We start from the raw sequence: 18859 nt of genomic DNA on the forward strand, positions 1-18859 counted from the left end.
ACACACACACACACACACACACACACACACACACACACACAAAGCGAAACCTCATAAATTACAGAACAGCCGTCACGTGCGTGGTGATAATTAGCTCGCTAAGTAGTCTGTTAGTGCCTATCTCAGAATAGCGCTGCATTTACTGTAACCTGCCTGTCTTACTTCATCAACACTAAGTTATTTATCTCACTGATATGTGGACTGTTTATGTGCCAATGTAACAAAATAATAATAATAAAAAAATAAATATATAACAACAATAATCCATCTATAATCCAATAATACATCTAAATCTATATCTATCCAACTATAGATAGCCTATGTCTATGTCTATCTATCTATCAAACTATCTATCTATATGTGTGTGTATATACATGTATATGCATGTATGTATGTATGTATGTATGTACGTGTATATGTACATACATACATATGTGTGTGTATACACACACACACACACACACACACACACACACACACACACACACACACACACACACACACACATAAGATACTGATACTATAAGATACTGATTTTGAAACATATTTGGCCAGTATTGAAAACTTAAAACACAAAAATTATAAATTGGGAAACAAAAAACAAAACATTCAATTATTTAGACATTTAAGATTTTTTTTTTTTACTGTTTATTTTTCTTTTTTGTATGTATGTATGTATGTATGTATTTGACTGTTTTTCTCTTTCTTTCCTTTCCCTCCTTTCATTATTTGTTGTATTACTGAATTTGTTTTTAGATTATTTTTGTAGTTTTTGTATATTGAAAATATTTTTGATGTTGGTTCTGGTTACTGAGAAATGTTATCAGTGCACTTTTGAATGTGAAAGAAATAAAGTTTATTCACCAATAAAAAAAAAAAAAAAAAAAGAGGTGCTGCAGACCTTTTTTGCACATGTGTCATGTGTGAGTGCTCTCTGTACAGGCTGTCATCAGTAGAGGGAGCTACAGCATGAACAGTGTCCAACACTGAGTGGCAGCCCAGCTCTCTATCAGGCAGCTTGTAACATATGAGCATCTCGCTATTTTAGCGGGCTGATGGACGAGCCTATCAACAAGTCAGATATCATTTGCTACAGATTTGATCCACTCCGGTTTTCATTTCAAATCGCATGCCCATTGTATTGCTACTCCAACACATCTCCTATTTTAGAGTTGTAAAATATCCTGTACGGTGCTCTGTTTACAACCAACCACCGGGACACAACCTCAGTGTGAAGTGTTGAGTGACAGTTAAGTTGTAAGGTCTTTATTTATATTTTGGGAATGAGGCCTTTGCTTGGCGTCCAGTGCAAGTCAGATTGAGTGTGTGAGTGTGTGTGTGTGTGTGTGTGTGTGTATAGAGGAAGTCATATGAAACACCCTCCTAACACTGAGTGGAGCTTCCTTCTCCAGCTAATTTAGCTGTGAACCTCTTGATCCTTTGGAATGACTAAAATTGACACGGTATTGTGATGTTAAAAGAAAACAGAGGGCTGAGGAGTTACTGTTTCTGGATGAGAATCCACCTAACATCAGCCCACTGTAAAATGTCTCACATTGCCTGGCTACAAATACCCATCATTCCATTATTTATGTATTCATTTTTTCCCAAACATGTTATCTCATCCTCATTTATCTCCTGACCACTTGCTTACCCACTCACTGTGATATTCCCGGGGAAGTGCTATATTTGCATGGATAAATCAATGTCATATGGGTTTGGCAAGACTGGGTCACCTGACATGGGTGACTCCATGGAGGCAGCAATGTTGCGTTGGTCGCCAAAAATGGTATTAATTTGTATATGGAGTGGAACAGCACTGGAAAACAGGCTGACACTTGCAAGGACACAGCAGGAGTAAAGCAATCTTGTGCTGATGGGGTAATTTGTTTTTGTTATGGATCTCATTTCCATTCCACAGATACAGAATCATCCCACTAAACTCACACGCCTGTGTAAGTGAAGAGATCAAAGGATTCACTGCAAAAGCAATTGGATATTAATAAACTCCATGTGATACTATGGGGACTGGTTTTGCAAATACCACATATAGTGTATTTGCAAATATATCTTATAGCACCAATAAGACTGGAAGCTTTTGCTCAACTGGAACAGGGTCATGAGGGAGGTTGGGGGGGTTTCTGATGATTGTTGACAGCCTGATGTTGTGAGATGATGATGGGGGATTCAGCGCTGGCATGCCATTGGTGCACCGAGTGACTGATTTCATTGGATGGAGCCAGCAGGAATCTTTAAGCTCCTACAGCATCACAGTTCATTCCACTGACAAGGGGACTTTTACCATGTGTATGGTCGTCTATGGTGTGTGAGTGCACATGCACATGGGTGGGTGCTCTGTCATGTTCATGCATGTGGAAAGAAAGGAGGATGTTGTATAATAAAACATTACATCTCTAAATTGGGGGCATTGATGTGAAGCAGCGTTTACCGGATGGTAAACATCATATGAAATATTTATATGTGTTTATGGTTGAATGGGCTGATTTGTGTGTATTTAGCTTATAAGAAAGAGCGAACAGACTGTAGGAATAGCATTGACTTGTCATTGGATTTGTCATTATTTTGACAAATAAGTGCATTTTAACATTCACTGCAAAAACCTGGATGAAATCATAACCTCCAGTTGCATCCATTCAAACTACACTTGCCAACGAAAGGAGTATATTTTTCTGTAGAAATGCATCATTTCCAACATGGAGACCCAGCATGTCAAAATGTAGAACTCCTGCTGCACAGTTTTAAATAGCCTTGTCTGTGAATGATCATCTTTACACGTTACTAGACATATATTGACGTGATTTACAACTGTCTGAGATTATTTTGAAAGAAAAAAAGGGAAGGAAGGAAAACAATGGGCCGGTGGTAAAAATAAAGTTTGTCTATAGTGTCTGCAGTGTGGTGATAGATGATGAGTCAGGATAGTGTCTGGAGGTATCTGCCCGGGCATTTCCCGTCTGATATAAAATGACAAAATGTGTCAAATGTGCTCAGCTATGCGACCTGTTGATTGTTAAAATCAACTCAGTCATAGCTACTTCCTCAAAAAAAAAAAAGGCAAGGGAACAAATGTCCATATATCTTACTGGTTCATATTTTAGTGAAGTGACCAGGAATGTAATGTGTAATGTATGAAGAATAGAATAATTGTTTAAAGTGCATACATACATATCTATGTGGGGAAAAAAGTACATCTAAATAAAAAGCAAGCAATGCCATTGAAGAAAAAGCCACTTCATTGTTTCTACCTTGAGTACTGACGCCCACACAGAGAGAACACTGCAGGAGTCTGGCAAAGTTGCACAACCACAAACTGCACTAGCCCTCCATTCATCATTTGGGCAGTTGCTGGCAAGTGCACCTAGCCTTATGTTTAAATGCAGAGGCTTGCTGGAAGAAGATTGGAAGAGAGCGCAATAAAGGTCTTGATATGTATGTTGAGAAATATAGCGTCTGAGCTTCCAAACCGGGCAAAGCCACCGCAGTCTTTTAAACACTCATTTTTCAATGTCATCTCCTGCAGGGCCTGATCAGATGTGATTTTCCTCTGGGTCTCTCTGATACTTCAGTGCTTCCAGACACCTCTCTGTATTCTGAAAAGCACAGGAGCTGTTCTTTTTTTTTTTTTTTTTTTTTTTTTTTTTTTTAGCAAAGCAAGCAAGGAAATTCACCTTTTGTTGAATAAACTACTGTGATCCGCAAATTTTGGACTGCATACATATTTTCACGACAGTGTCATTATCAAGGCTTATTTTTCTTGGCAAGAGGCGATTCCCTCTTAAAGGCTGGAAGTGCCAGCAGAGCTCTGACCATGTGTGTTCATGTACTGAGTGATATCTCTGGCTGCCTTCCTCAGCAGGCACAGAGGGGGGGTGGGCAGGGGGATTTAGCTGAAAAGTCAGTGCCTGGAAAAGGAGACGCTTTGTCCTGTCTCAAACACAGTCACATAGGGCCCTCCTTTTTTTTTTTTTTTTTTTTTTTTTTTTTTTTTTTTTGAAATTTGGTCTGCTTGTTGGTTCAAGTTCTGCTTTTTAACCCCAGTGGTCCTGAAATGCCTCCCAAAAACTTGTCATCTTTACTAAGAGAGGCTGTGACGCACAGTGCCCCCCCCTCCATCCCCTCAGATGCTAGACATAAATCACAGCGGAACCAAATTAGAATCTAAAAAAGGAACAGAGTACGGGGGTATTTTGGTGAGCCTCTGATAGCTCAGCTGCTTGTTCCAGGTGGAACAGTTGACATGGCATCATGTTAAAAAAAAGTCTCATTTTGACTAACAGGTGAATAACTGTTTCCTCGTCCCAGCAGAAATGCAACATTTTTAATGTGACAAACTGAATTACAATAAAACAGTTTTTACCCAGTTGTCTCATATGATCGCATACACCTTATTTCATTCAAAATGAATGAAATTCAGAAAGAAACTTTCCCAAAAACTTTCCTTTTCTTTTGGATGCCCCTTTTCTGTAGCTGATTTATTATCATTATTATTATTGTTGTTATGGCATGGCTAAATTCATTCACTGTGACAAAATTTTTATATTATTTGTCTTTTGTATGGAATAATTCATTGGGATCTTTTATTTTGGAGTACAGCCTTAGTGTTTCAGTTTAATTACTGGTTTTCATATTTATTTTTTGTGTTTATATTATTTTATTTTATTGTTAGTTTTATTGACTTTTATTTATTTGTTGTTAACATTTTATAGTTTTTATTGTTGTAATTTTTAGTCAAGCTTTTATTATTATTATTATTATTATTATTGTCTACTGTTGCCTATTATCTTTTGATTTTGCAATGTGAGCATTTTGGGCTGCACGTTTGCATGAAAGGTGCTATATAAATAAAGATGAGTTGAGTTGATTTATGGCCTTTTAGACAAAGAACTGGATTTCCAGTTTTACACAGCAATGTACTGAGGTGTAGTTACATGTGCTCACACTAGAGGGAAGCAGCCTTGAGACCACTACCCGGAGTTTTTTTTTTTTTTTTTTGGAACTTTCTAGAACCACCCAGACATTGCCAGATGTACCTACACATGATAGTATCTGTGCGTGTTTTAGTAGCTTTTCTCATCAAATGATTATGTCATGGGCCAAATATCATATATGAGAATAAGACCTTGCTGTAACCAAATCTATAGCTACAAGACAAAATTTATTGACTCAATTAGGCATCAAACTTCCTGTCCCAGCTGGAATGCTCTGATTTCAGTTCTCAGAGAATCTGTCTGAGAAAGACAACACTGGCTTCCTCTCTCAGTCTGATTTTCTGTGTGTCACAGCTGCATGGGGGATAAATCTGCACAGAAAACCAAAACTAATTCACCGTGGGCAACTTTTAACATCCAAACCTTTCAGGAATGTAAAACAGAGTGAATAAAATACAATGACATATATAGGCTACTATGCATCAGGATTAAATGACAGCAAAATAAAGCAAAAATAGGATTTTGATCACCACAAAATTGTGCCCATGAATCAGCAAACCTACTACCAGTCAAAGGTTAAAGGTTAAAACAGGTAGCATGGCCTACTCTGTGAGTTACACTTGTACCAGGGAAAATCAAAGGATATCAAAACTGGGTGATCTAAATAAAGGATCTAAAAATATAATTATAACTTATAATCAACAATAAACCACGTCTAAAGCTGAAAAGTTAGTCATTAAATTCCCCAGAACTGAGGTTACTGATCATCTGTTATCACAGAGAGGAACCATTTCCATATATCACACTGCTGACACATTTATTTGCAAGAACATGACTTCAAACAAATGAAGCGGGAGGCTGGCAGTTTTACAACATGCAATATCTCTTCTGAAACATGTGCTCTTGCTTGAATCATCACAAAAGAACTGAAATGAAGAGGATAAAAACATCGTCGACCAGCATCACATCATTTTGCATCAGCGCTAACACGCAGGCAGCGACTACAGGCTGATGCTCCATGATGAGAGGACTGAGCGGGAGGCTTCCTCCACAATATATGAAATTCCTCAAAATGCACTAAAATGCTCACACCGATACGGTTTTGTCATCACATGTAAGTCAATGATCTTGTCCAGGCGCGGCTGTTAACACTTCATTATAGCTGGAGTTTAATTTGGAACCATCTTCTGTTGAGCTGATAATAAAGAATCTCATTATTGACAATGGCCACATTAAAAAAATAGTTATCTCAGTATGTTCTCACCCTCATTTACTGTAAGACAACAAAGCGCTCAGACAAGTCGTGTACATGTGTTTATAACCAGAACTTTATTTATTGACTTGTTTATGGAACAAGACGCAAGCATTTGCCAGGTCTCTCTCTCTCCCTCTCTGTCCTACTACTGAAACTTTCCTCTCCTCTGTAGTGATGTTTTTCGGTTGCTAGGGGTGGAGCAAACAATCCTCTCTGTCTCTCTCTCTTTTTTTTGAAACTCAGCCCTCCTCTTACATTATTTTCATCCATGCTTACGTCTGGGACGGCAGTTCCGCATTCCTGCGCCCTCCCAGACATGATCAGTACTTAAACGGGCTGATGCAACGACTTTTAGTCCCCAAACCTACATCCGATTCACAACTCCCACACCCTCCCACATTACTGCGGATTTTGGACGCATAACAGGTAAATCTGCCGTCTTTGTCTCCCTCGTTTTGTTAAATCGTACATTTCGGCGCAGATATTATGTATCATACACCATGCATTTTGTGTTTTTTTTTTTTTTTTTTTTTTTTTTTTACTTTTCCTACCTTTTCCTTTTTGGCCATTGAACTCCGTGGTGTCTGAAAAGGGCTAATTATTGAACGTTACATGTGCGAGCCAGTATTTGAAGTGTTTGATGAAGGCTTTTTGGATTTGTAACGTAACAAAGAAAAGTATGTGGGGTTAACCTTAAAACCCGAAAAGTCTTCCGTGTAAATGTGGCTACCTCACCGTATGACTTCAGTCGCCGCATTGGCTACATTGTTGTTACAACTGTTGCGACAACTGTTCGCTCGGCTCGTTATTTACCCACTGGTAAGCTCTAGCATGTAGCACTTTGACTCATGGTCGGTTAGAAGAGACATATGCTCCCCTGGGAGTCTTAGTTTCACTGTTGCAAAACACGTGAAGTGTCAGTTACATGTATTGAGAGTTATGTAACCCCATACACGCAACATTGTGGGTTTTCCACCAAATGAACTGGCGAGGCTACATGCTAGTCTAGTCCACCAAGCCAGGCTACATGGTGTGGCTACAGCGTGTGCTCGTTTTGAAACAGAGAGTTTACGAATTCAGCTTTGGCAGTGGTGAAAAGTTAGATCTCCTTTGGCTAGTTAGTCAGCAGTACCGCGGGCCTAAGCGAACAGAGAGGCTAGTTGGGAAGCCATAGCAAACTTGCATCCACTAAACTGTAGTAGTTAGCACTTTTCTCTCAACTCGCCCACTCCTATATTAAAGTCACACTGCATGCTTTAAGTTTGACAGCATTGCTGATGGGCTACAAAGAGAGTAACGACCTTGCATGTGATTAATTTGACTCTAGGTGTGATTGCAGATTGAAATAACCAGAAGTCATGATGCTTATTTACAGCGTCCAAACCCAACTGCACCATTGATAGAAGAAGACTGCCAATTTGTCTCTGAGTAAGTATAAAGAGTCTCAAAGTTCTGTACATTTTCTGCACTGAAAACACCTTTCCTTTACCTTGGAATATAAATGATAGAAATGAACTTGAAGCTTATTGGGCGCATGTGAATACACACTTGAATACCTGGAGATTGTTTTTGTGTGTGTGTGTGTGTGTGTGTGTGTGTGTGTGTGTGTTGGCTGATTAGTGTGCACACTTAGTATGAAAAGTTGTATATGCTTCACAGCAAACTCTATTACACCTCTTTTCACTTTTCCTCACTGATTACTGTACCGATCAGCTGGTAAATATCATGTTATGTGACTGTGTCTACATAAGGATCTTGTGCAGTATTTACACTTTCTGTAACAGTAACTCTATCTAGGCCAGAGGTAGCTTCAGTCATCTGCCCTCAGTGGCCCAAAGGCCATAGGCCACTCATGGAATGGGAAACATGATGTGGGCAGGGGTGGGTTGTGTGTATGAGTGAGTATATGTTTGCGCCAACTTCTGAGTGCATAAGTCCAATGCCTTCCTATACACTGAGTGCATGCTTTCCAGCTGGGTCAGTGTTTGCATGCACAAGTACATGCCATGCAGTGTAAACATATTTGTGTGAGTGTGTTTTTTTTTTTTCATATGTTCGTCTGTGTCTGTGTGTCTAAGTGAATGAGTGTGTGTTGCAGTGGGTTTAAATGCCCCAGCGCCTGCCCGGGCACATCCATAGGATGGTTTCCGCATAAATGGAACGTTGCAGTGGATTAATGGGGAAGGGCTGGCGAGCCGACAGGCAGCACGGGGCCGACAGGGCTGAGAGGCTGGACGTGGGCGCACAGGGTTTATTTTAAGTAGAAATGCCTTCCAGTGCCTCTCTGGAGAGCTGGAATTGCCAAGCTGCACCCTAGCGCACTGAATAGACAGTAGACGCATTGCAGGCGAACTAGCCAACCACGCAACAGCTAGCTCAGTGATACTAATGCTGGAGGAGCAGATATTCAATGCTGTGGGTGTCACATTGTTTTTTTTAAGTCCCGTAAGCCTAGCCACATGGCATGTAAAAACATTATATCAAGGCAGCCTAGAGGTACATTGTGGAAGTGAACACCCATAAGTCCAAAGGTGTAACTGAGAAGTCTCCTTTTGTATGGCCAGTGTTGGAAAAATATGTTCCTGAAAACTGAAAGGGAATAGAAAAAGCTCCTTTTTAAAAGCCCTTGAAATAGAGTTCAATATTTCCTTATCTCTTTTGTTGTATTAACACTTTGGAAGTGAAACCAATTTATTGTCCATGCACAAACAACACAGTTGTGCCTGTAATTTGACCTCATGCTCGGGACAACTTTTTTCTTTGAGAACAACAAAAGGACTGAATTGAGGAGTGGAGTCATCAAAGCCCGTTTGACCAGAGCAAATGTCTGGCTTGACGTGGGGCAGATGAGGAAATATCAGAGGACAAAGTATGAAATATCATTGAAGTGACAACCACATGTTACATAATAATGCTGATTGCTTCAGCAGACGGCATTAAATCTAATTTTCTGGACTTTGTTGGCCAATACGTTAATGGCAGGGGGTTGAATTTGCCAGGGTTTTCTCAAAGACCTGAGCTCCATACGTTTGAAATGGCTTTTGTCTGCATATTGCATTGTGATTCATTTTACCCTTGGCTGAGCTTAGCCAGATCTGTGTCATGCAGGCTCTAATCCTGACTTACAACCTTGGAGAACATTTTTAACATTATAATATGTCAGCCTAGACCACCCGGCTGTAGAATATAGATGTTTCACTGTTTGAATGGCATAAAGCGGGCCAAGCAGGAAGCCAGCCAGAGATCACATAATAGTGCTTGAATATAGGCGACCACAATCCTTGTGCTTTGTGTATATCTGCAGGTGCTGTGTGTTTAGATTTGACTGAAAAATGTACTGATTAGTTTTTAGAAAAAAAGTCAACAATATATGCAATAGCTGAACTTCTTGCAACCTTGAGCAATGTCATTGTGAATGAAAGATAAGTCAGCCAGCCGCTGCACTCTGGCTCTCAGCTGCTGCTGTGGCATCAGAGCTATAACTGTGAAGATGAATTCAGCGAGCTAATTACGGTTGCTGTTGGGGAATCACATCATCATTGACGGTATTATGAGGATTAACATTTGTAATTGCGCTGAATGGTGTTAGGAGTGTTTAGTCATCGTCACCACAAGCAGCATTTTGGAAAGGTTCCTTTTATCTGTGGCTGTGATAACTTTGCTTTGCACGCATGCAAGGACTGCTGAGCACATGAGAAGGGACAGGAGAAATGAAAGCTATGAAAAAAGATCCTGTTTTCTGTTCTGTTATATGTTGTTGTATGAGTTGAATGACCAAAGATGACCGTAGTATGATCACAACAGCAACTATTAGGGGTGTCTTTTCTCATGCCTGTGTCTTGTCTTGTCTCTCCAATGAAAATATAATGAGGAGCTGGGGGAATGTTGATACTGTATAGTTGGACTGTCCTGTCCTCGTGAAAAATGGTGCCAAATTCCCTGGTTTCTCCAGAGGATTGTGAAAGCTCAACTCAACACATATCCTGACCAAGTACAGACGGTAATGATGATCGCTGAGACCTTGGCCAGGGATTGAGTGAGCGTGCCTTGGCCCGAGCCTCGCTCTCATTGTTCATTTTCAGCGCTCTCGTAGAGATAGGGCCATAGGAGTTGTTCGCGAGTCACGGAGAGTTTTGCAAGATGCTGCTGTGTGGGCTGAGCAATTCCTTGGTCCAAACTGGGAGTCAATAAAGTCTGCTGACAAGTGGTCAAAGAGCATTCTGTAAACTGTGCCCTGTAACACGATGACTCTAAGATTTAGAGGACCATACCTGTGATTTTACACGTTTAGCCTAGTATTGATAAAAAAAAAAAAAATTATGCATTTAACATTTCTACTAATCTTTTCACAAAGTAAGCTGTTGTATTTTAGAACACCAATATTATTTTTCCTCCCTTTTATCCAGCCATTGGTTTCCATTCATTCAACCACTATATGAAAATGAATTTTCAGAGACTTGAAACTTTCTTCACACCAGTATTCCATCATTACTCTTCCTAAAAAGCAACAGCACTGTTGTGTGTTGATGACTTGCAATTGGGGTGGATAGAAACGGTCTTTCAGCTGGGATATAGTCCTCAGGGAAACATTTGCTTTACATCACAAATTATCAGTTCCCGCGGTTTCATGAATGGCGATGACTTTATTAGCCACAAAAATTCAAATTTGAAAATCGAGGGATTTTGATGACTACATGCTGTGAAATTGTTACTATCCGAGGATGATGTGCAAAATAGGCTGTTGCATTATACAAGATGGGTAAATAGTTGTAAATGGGCCAAACATTCACTATTACGGTCCATGTCCTTTTTAAGATGAGTCAGTCTGGGAGCACACAGATTTAGCTTTAGATTTTGTGTCCTAAGCAAAGCTAAGCTAGCCATTAGTTTTAGCTTAACAGTTTTGACTCAAACTTGGTTTAGTTCAAACTGGGAATGCTTTGCAGAGGTTTTTGCAGTGCCACTATATGTTTCATCAGAGGGCTCCTTAAGAGCTATATGCCAGGTAATTATTTGCCTATGCACAGCCTTGATAACTCCCTTCTCTCATTCTCTCACTCTCTGTTAACACACACATACCAAGTCACATATATACACATGCACCTTCTCTATAGGGGATGAGGATAATAGGGCCTCCAGTCGTGCTCGTGGCTATTGGTATGGGGCTGAATTCCTCAGTGCTGCTAATTGCCCTCAGGAATGGCTCAGGAAATGGACACATTTGGTTGAACTGAAAACTGATAGAGTATGTGAGGGGGAAAATTGTTATGTTTATATATATTTGTGTGTGTGTGTGTGTGTGTATGTGTGTCATATATATATATATATATATATATATATATATATATATATATATATATATATATATATATGACACTGCTTGTGCACTCCCTCAGAAGGACCTCCGCACACACATGCACACACATAAACACACTTTGACACTCATATACACACTTCTCACACACACCTCCACCTAGCTATGGCTCATATGTAGTTGGATTGGTCTTGGGTTGTTGCCAGAACCTGCTTTGAGTGCAGTTCTATATTTCATAACTAATACATGACATTTCCGCTCCCCACCCTTGGTGCATTTGGCTTTGGCTCCTCTCTTCTCAGCAGCACTGAAAAGCAGCAGTGCCCACACCGCTGCTAGTCTGTGTAGGTGTCTTTGTTTGAGGGCAGAGTGGGCCTAAGCTGTGGCACTGGCTTTTCTGCTTGACTGCAAAAACACAGTAACTGCGTTGCATCATCAAACGTTAACCACTAATCCTGGGCAGCAGGCTGCTGGTGACAAAAAAAGAGAAAAATACCGCTCTTTTGAAAAGTGTAAAATCTTTTTGACTCATGCTTTTCGGTATAATGATTCCAGTCCAGTAAATATATCAGCAGTTTCCCCATTTGTAGAAATGAGTATTCTTTGGGGTTTGTCTTGACGGCATGTTGTCAAGGCTCAAAGTAAGTGTTCACTTTGCATGGGGGATTTTTAAATAACTTCTGTGGCACATTAGAAAAGACTGCACTGACTAAACACAAAACAAACTTCCAGCCTGACTTAAAAGAGCAGCTGAACTCAAAAGCCAGCCATGTCGAGAGTCGGTCTTGTGCTGTAGTTTTCAACAATATTATAAATTGTCTGGAATGGTGTGTGCTTCACTTTTATGACTCATAATTGAAAGGAATCTCACTGTATACTTTGTTCCATTTGCACTTTGCAGCCCCCTGGCAAATCTGTTGCTTCTCTGTGGATTTTTTAATTTGTGTGATCTCAGTTCATGCAGGGAAATACTAGACTTCAGGTTGTGTATGTGTGTGTGTGTGTGTGTGTGTGTGGGAGGGGGGCACAGCAGAGGTCGTCTCAAATGAGTTAGCATGTTTGAACAAGCCATCGGGGCTTTCCTTGTAATATGTCTGAGCACATATACGGGAGGTTGCTTTATAATGTACCGTGCATGAGCCAGTTAAACAGACATAAGGTTAGTCCCTAACTGACTTATTTTCTTAGTGTCAATTTCCATTGAAAAATCATGTTTGTCCAGGACAGGGCCTAATCCATGTCTGTAAACCAGTCCTGAGTGTCTGGCCAACTTGGATATTGGACTCCATTTTGGCTCTCGAAGCGATTTGCTCAGTCATTCCTAATGGGTGCTTTAGTTCCTGTGGCTGTTCTTTTGGCTCGGTGACTAAGTTGGATTCCATCTTTCGAATTCCAGCGCAGTTATTGGTCAGCAATGAGCAATGTAAGAAAAAACATGGCGATGGTCTCAAATCACATGTCAGCATCTTCAACTGCTCGGCTCTTCCTGATATGTGGATGGACAAAGTAGAATCTGCAGACATGCAGATGTAGCAAGACACTAACAAAGATGTAAAAGTGTAAGCTTTGGCTATAACAGAAAATTCACTCTATGTTTTCTTTTGTAGGGACTTTGATTTTGCAAAGCAAGGGCTGTGAAAAATAAATCAGTTGCTAACTCCATGCACTGTTGTATGCTCTGGATTTGAGAACAAAAAATGATGACGCAGCACTGATTTCAGTATATTCATGTTTTTGTGAGTTTACTGAGGTTAGCTTTCTAAGAAAGGCTCAATGGTGGATGTGGCCCAGAATGTCTTAGGCCATGGTTTGATCACCACAGTCCAACAATTCATATCATTGTCCAGCTATTTTTTATTTCAATGGTTTTATCTTGTATTAGCTAGTATGTAGCATATGCTTTTCCTTCTACTTTAACAGTCGCTCAGCAGAATTAGCCGACCTCGGCACCCTCCATTTCCAAACATCTCACGGGAGTTTAGAGAGGGAATTTGGTCCGAGACAGATTTTTACCAGGGCTGTCTTGTTCTTTTCCTCTCCAGAAAAAATAACAGACTGCTGCCAAGTGCAGTGTAAATGGGAGTATACATGCAGTTGGAGAGAGGGAGGAGGAGAGAGAGACAGAGAGAGAAAGAAAAAGAGGAGTGAGGATTTAAATAATAAAATGCCTCATTGGAGACTGGCTCCACACACCAGCTTGTCCTTGAGGCTGATAAATCACGCATGCGAGCAGTGGTTGGATGACAGGTCAAGAGATGAAGTGAAAGGTCTTTGACCATAGATGTTTAATAGTATCTTCAATCCAGACGGCAGTACCTTAGAATAAAGATATGAAGTGATGTAGAACTGTTAATAGATGCTTATGTAGTTGCCCTCTTAACAAAATGGCCTGTGCGTCTGCCTTACACTTGGTTTGTTTAACTGTTTTTTTTTTTTTTTTTTTTTTTTTTTTTTTTTATCATATTTGTTCCCCATCACCTTTTCACAAAACACTGTTGAACATTGTAACACCTTGAATTAACAGAAAGAATTAATTTTAGACCACATGGGTCAGAGCTGTCCTCTTCCTGAGACCGTGGCTAAGAGAACTCAAGCGGCAGAGTGGCTGCACTATGACGACTCAAAGAGGCCGCTTCTCAGTTAAAGAAGGACTGATCTGGTCTCACCATGCACGACAATGAACTCCAGTCCAACTACAAAAACAGTTTGAGACCAGCCCATAGTAGGGTGGAGTACATTAGAATAGAGTTACATAACCCTGCTTTTTTCATTACCTCTTCTATGGCTTTTGTAATAGTACAAGTCATTCAGCACTGAGAGGAAAAAAAAATAGCTAAGAAAGAAAAACTTTGTCTTACAATACGGTCAGCTTGTCAGCTACTCACCCACCAGCAAAGTCAGCTGTCTCACACCACCTCACAATAGATGTCTTTGTTGGGTTTATATGAGAGGGGCTTTGTACAGTTTGTGCCCAACCTGTAGAGGTTGAGTGTTGGCTGAATACTCAGGAGGCAAATGTGACTTAAGCTTTTAATGTAGCAGACGCACTGATATCATCTGGCTTTTTAAATTCCATCCTTTCGGTTTGGCCGGTAATCCTAGCTGACATTTTATCCATGCGCCACATGTATCAATTGTTTAATTCATTTAAATCGGTCATGCTGAGGTCTATTTTTCATCCAGTGAGCCTGTTTGTATTTCATCAGTACCTGTGAGAGGGCAGCGGAACATTTGCCTCTTCTGTCTTGGAGCTATTTTCCATGTTTGATCAATCAGACACATTTCATATGGATATTAATTCATGAACCTTACGTGTTTTAAAAAATGTAAATAAGTGAATAAAACATATATGAAACACTATAGTGTAAGAGAGGAACAGTCGTGTCTGACTTTTATGAAATCCAGTGGTCTCACTCTGCCTCCCCTCAGAGATTGCAGGGATGGGCAGGGTACAGTCGGCTCATGTTGCACTGTTCCCATCTGTAACATTTGTTTTTTATTTGGCATTCAGAAGTTTTCCAAGTCTTGGTCTTACAGTAATTAGAGAGACGTCTTAATTCTCCAGCCACTTCCTTTAGGCCTGCACAAGCTCTCCTTTTTCTCCTTTCTCTCCCTCATTCCTCCCTGATTACATTAAAAAGCACTGCGGTCAAACCCTCTAAACTGCCCAAAATTGTTGAAAGAGGGTGGCGGTGGAATGCTCGAGTGTTATCCACTCTGTTTTAACATGAAAGCTTTTGATGTCCTTGAAGCTCTTGGTACAGAAGGCAAATGAATATTCACGTTGAAATCATTCAGTAAATCAGAAGTGAGGAAACATAAGAGGAAGCCCTCGATTTATGTAACGGAGTGTTATAATGTAGTTTTGGGTATGACAACCAATTAGCACAAGGCTCTTAGATGATATGGACAACAGTAAATCAGTCATATTGTGGATATTCTGCCAACAGACAGGGACTATAAGATAACAAAGAAGCCACATTATGTAGACAAGATACAGAAACAGTATAAATATGCAGCCACAAGTGCACATAATGTAACACACATTTGCAGTACATATGCATAATGTTACTGATTGGAAATATTATGGACATAAGAATTCTACACATTCTTTCAAGTTTTTTTTTTTTTTTTTTTTTTTAAACTAGTTAATAAATATGTTTTTACAAGGTGGCCTGGTTCTGTTGGTTGCTATAACTGAATGAAATTAAGGAGACAAAAAAACAAAAAAAACAAACAGATTTATTGGATTTTTATTTCAGACCTCAAGACAATAAAAGCTAGAAAATTTGAAAGGGTGTGTGCACTGTGATATCCACTGTTAAATAACTGGCCTTGTTAATGAGTCTTTCCTTCTCTGACTTCCCTCCCTCTGCCTCTGTTCCCTCTCCTTTCCCCTCTCCCCACAGCGGCGGTGGCGGCCGGGTCGGACATGATGCCGGGACAGATACCTGACCCCTCGCTGGCGGCAGGCTCCCTGCCCAGCTTGGGCCCGCTGGCGGGCATCTCGGCCACCACGCTGACCGATCAACTCAAACTGGCTGATTTCCGCCAGCTGGGTGCCATGCTCTCCCCGCTGCATTTCCTGGGGAGGCTGGGCAAGAGGCCGCTGACTATCAAGACAGAGGTGAGAAGGGGATGTGGATAGGAGAGGTTGGAGATGGCAGTTATGGGAAGTAGTGTAGGACTGGGGAGTGCAATTGTTACAATCCAAGCTAAATATCTATTAAAAATGTTCAGTATGGAATCTGTTTGGCTAATGCACATCAAGTCAGAGAGGAGAAAGGAGAAGGAAAAGGCAAGAGTTACCATCAGGATGTTTTGAAGCTGCCTCGCGAGACAAAAGAGTTTGAAAATTGGTTGCTTCTTAGAACCAGGCCGCTAGTAGCATCTGTGTGTGAGGCATGCCAGTGGGAATCACACCATTTGTCTCAACATCCCATTCAAGCCAATTTACTTCCATAAGCTTTAAGTGATGGAAGGAATGAGAAACAGAGCTGTTTGAAAGGGCGGAAATGATTTCATACCCTGTTGCCAACTTCGTAGAAACAAACACCAGTGTGAAATCCTTCTGAATCCTCCTGGCTTCTAGAGGCTTCTCCTGAACTTTTCCCTTCACTGGGAAGATAAATGAAACTGATCTGGAAGTCAAATGTTGTGGATACACTGCTCAGAGCTGATTATATTTGATTTGTCCTTGTATTTTCAAAGGTCTGCAAATTCAAGCAATGTATTTAAGCCCATTTAAATAAATACATATGTAAGAGCTATATATGTGGGAATGATATAGCAGTGTTTTGTTGTCATGGTGCAAGTCCATGACACGTGAATTTCTAGTTAAAATGATGCACCCTCTGCTGCTTCAGGCAAGAATTACCTCAGAGGTTGTACAACATGAATTCCCAAATTGTCATCACAACCTTTGCCTCAAGATGCTCACTGCCACCGCTTTAAGGCTGATATAATTGTGATAATAATGATCAGATTTCTTTCTGAAACAAATATAAACCTGTAACATCTGTTATACTAAGAGGCCAACATTAAACACTATTGTATTAATCAGAATATCTCTTCAGCAGACATAAAGGTACATTAACTGTCACATATAATGATTGTTCAAGCTGTGTTGCCCTTTGTAACTGTTGATGTCTCTGTGTAGCTAATAATGTGCTCTCTTTGCAGATGGATGAGGATGAGGAAAGGAGGAAACGAAGAAGAGAGAAAAACAAAGTGGCAGCAGCGAGATGCCGAAACAAAAAGAAGGAAAGAACTGATTTCCTTCAAAGGGTAAGTTGATATTCTTTGGAATGTTCCTATTTTTCCTTTTATCTTATGTCAATAAAGAATGTAAAATAAGTGAAATATGTTTAACAGGCATAGTTTTTCACCAACTTCCTGTTTGTACTACATTTCAACCATTATTCCAACATATGGAACTTTTCTTTTCTTCAGAATAAACACAATTAACCAGAGATTGATCATTATTACTAATCTGCTTATGGAGAAGGCGCCTCTATTTTTTTAACAGTATTTTCATCTTGTAACGATGTCTCTGCACAGGAATCGGAGCGCCTGGAAATGGTGAACTCGGAGCTAAAGGCCCAGATCGAGGAGCTGCGCTTAGAGAGGCAGCAGCTCATGGTCATGCTCAATCTGCACCGGCCCACCTGCATCGTGAGGACGGACAGCGTCAAAACACCCGAGAGCGAGGCCAACCCCCTGCTGGAGCAGCTGGCTACTGAGGCCAAGTGAAACCAGGAATTAAAAAAAAAAAAAAAAACACAAAATCTTTGGAACCCAAACTAGCTCCACCATGGCAGCCATTTTGAAATGAAAACAAGAAACGTAACTGGCAATACATTTCGAAATAAGCACTTGAGCTCCAAGCTGGAGACTTTCGGAGACTCTGCCCAAAGACCTGAGGTTGTCAGGCTTCCTCAGTATTGCTACATGAGCTGGCTCTATCCATTGGAGGACTGGAAAAATCCAGTTTCATCTCTGCATTAAGTGTTGTTGTTGACACCCGCTGTGCCTCGTTGTTACTTCAACCATCTCTACAGAAAGGGACCGATGGAAAAGATAGTGTACGACTGGAAACAACATTGAGAAAAGACACTAATATCAATATGGTGCTCTGTTACAAAAAGCCCTGAGTAGGTTTGTATGGCATTGTTTTGATGTAGAGGCCCACAAAGGCTTAGTGTTCTGCAGTTTTCCTTTGTATGCTAGCTGAAATATACAGGGGTAGTGTTTTTAGGATTGGATAATCGATACATGTACACCAGATGGAATAGAGTTTTTGTTTTTATAACATTGATTTTTATACCCTGCCTTGACGATGGCAGTTAGCGGTTGATCCGATCCGTGGTGACGCTGGCGTCATGAAAAGCACATATACACAAAATGTTTACACTCTTGTTTTATTTGCCTTGTTGTCTGTCCATTATTGTACTTGTTTTATACTGCTTTATATACATAAACATATATGAAATGCTCGTCAATCACTTGATGTGATTTGTTTTAACTTCTCAATCTTTCCAGTCTTTCTGTGTCATCAATATTGCGCTGTCAGACAGCTGTGAAAATAAGCCCAAACCTTATCAGCTGAGCAGTATTTCAATGTCTGTTGTAGACTTGTACCGACCATGTACAACTTTGTTACTCTGAATAGATTAAATTCTATTTTCTAACTACGAACATGCCATGTTGTGGTTGATGGTGCAGTAACCTGCAGTGCTGGTTAAGGTGTTGGCGAATGAACAGATGGAAACTCATTTTCACTACACTTAGGTACTATTTATGGAGATGGTATGACTGATTACTGGACATAATTGTGGTGGT

At 40.3% G+C, this 18859-nt stretch overlaps 1 protein-coding gene across 2 annotated transcripts; it reads left to right on the plus strand.

The window, feature by feature from the left end:
- The first annotated feature begins 6485 nt into the window (after positions 1-6485).
- Positions 6486-18513, plus strand: LOC115356535 (jun dimerization protein 2-like). Of its 2 annotated transcripts, none has more exons than XM_030047744.1 (5): positions 6486-6630; positions 7532-7632; positions 15928-16145; positions 17201-17305; positions 17579-18513. In XM_030047744.1, exons 3-5 carry the CDS (start codon positions 15951-15953, stop codon positions 17768-17770), a joined length of 492 nt encoding a protein of 163 aa, XP_029903604.1. In that variant the 5' UTR covers positions 6486-6630; positions 7532-7632; positions 15928-15950; the 3' UTR covers positions 17771-18513. The 2 variants fall into 2 exon arrangements, with proteins under 2 accessions (XP_029903604.1, XP_029903602.1); XM_030047742.1 differs by having other exon boundaries at positions 7580-7632.
- Positions 18514-18859: the final 346 nt, after the last annotated feature.

This window comes from Myripristis murdjan, chromosome 24 (genome assembly GCF_902150065.1).
Source record: "Myripristis murdjan chromosome 24, fMyrMur1.1, whole genome shotgun sequence".
NCBI lineage: Eukaryota > Metazoa > Chordata > Actinopteri > Holocentriformes > Holocentridae > Myripristis > Myripristis murdjan.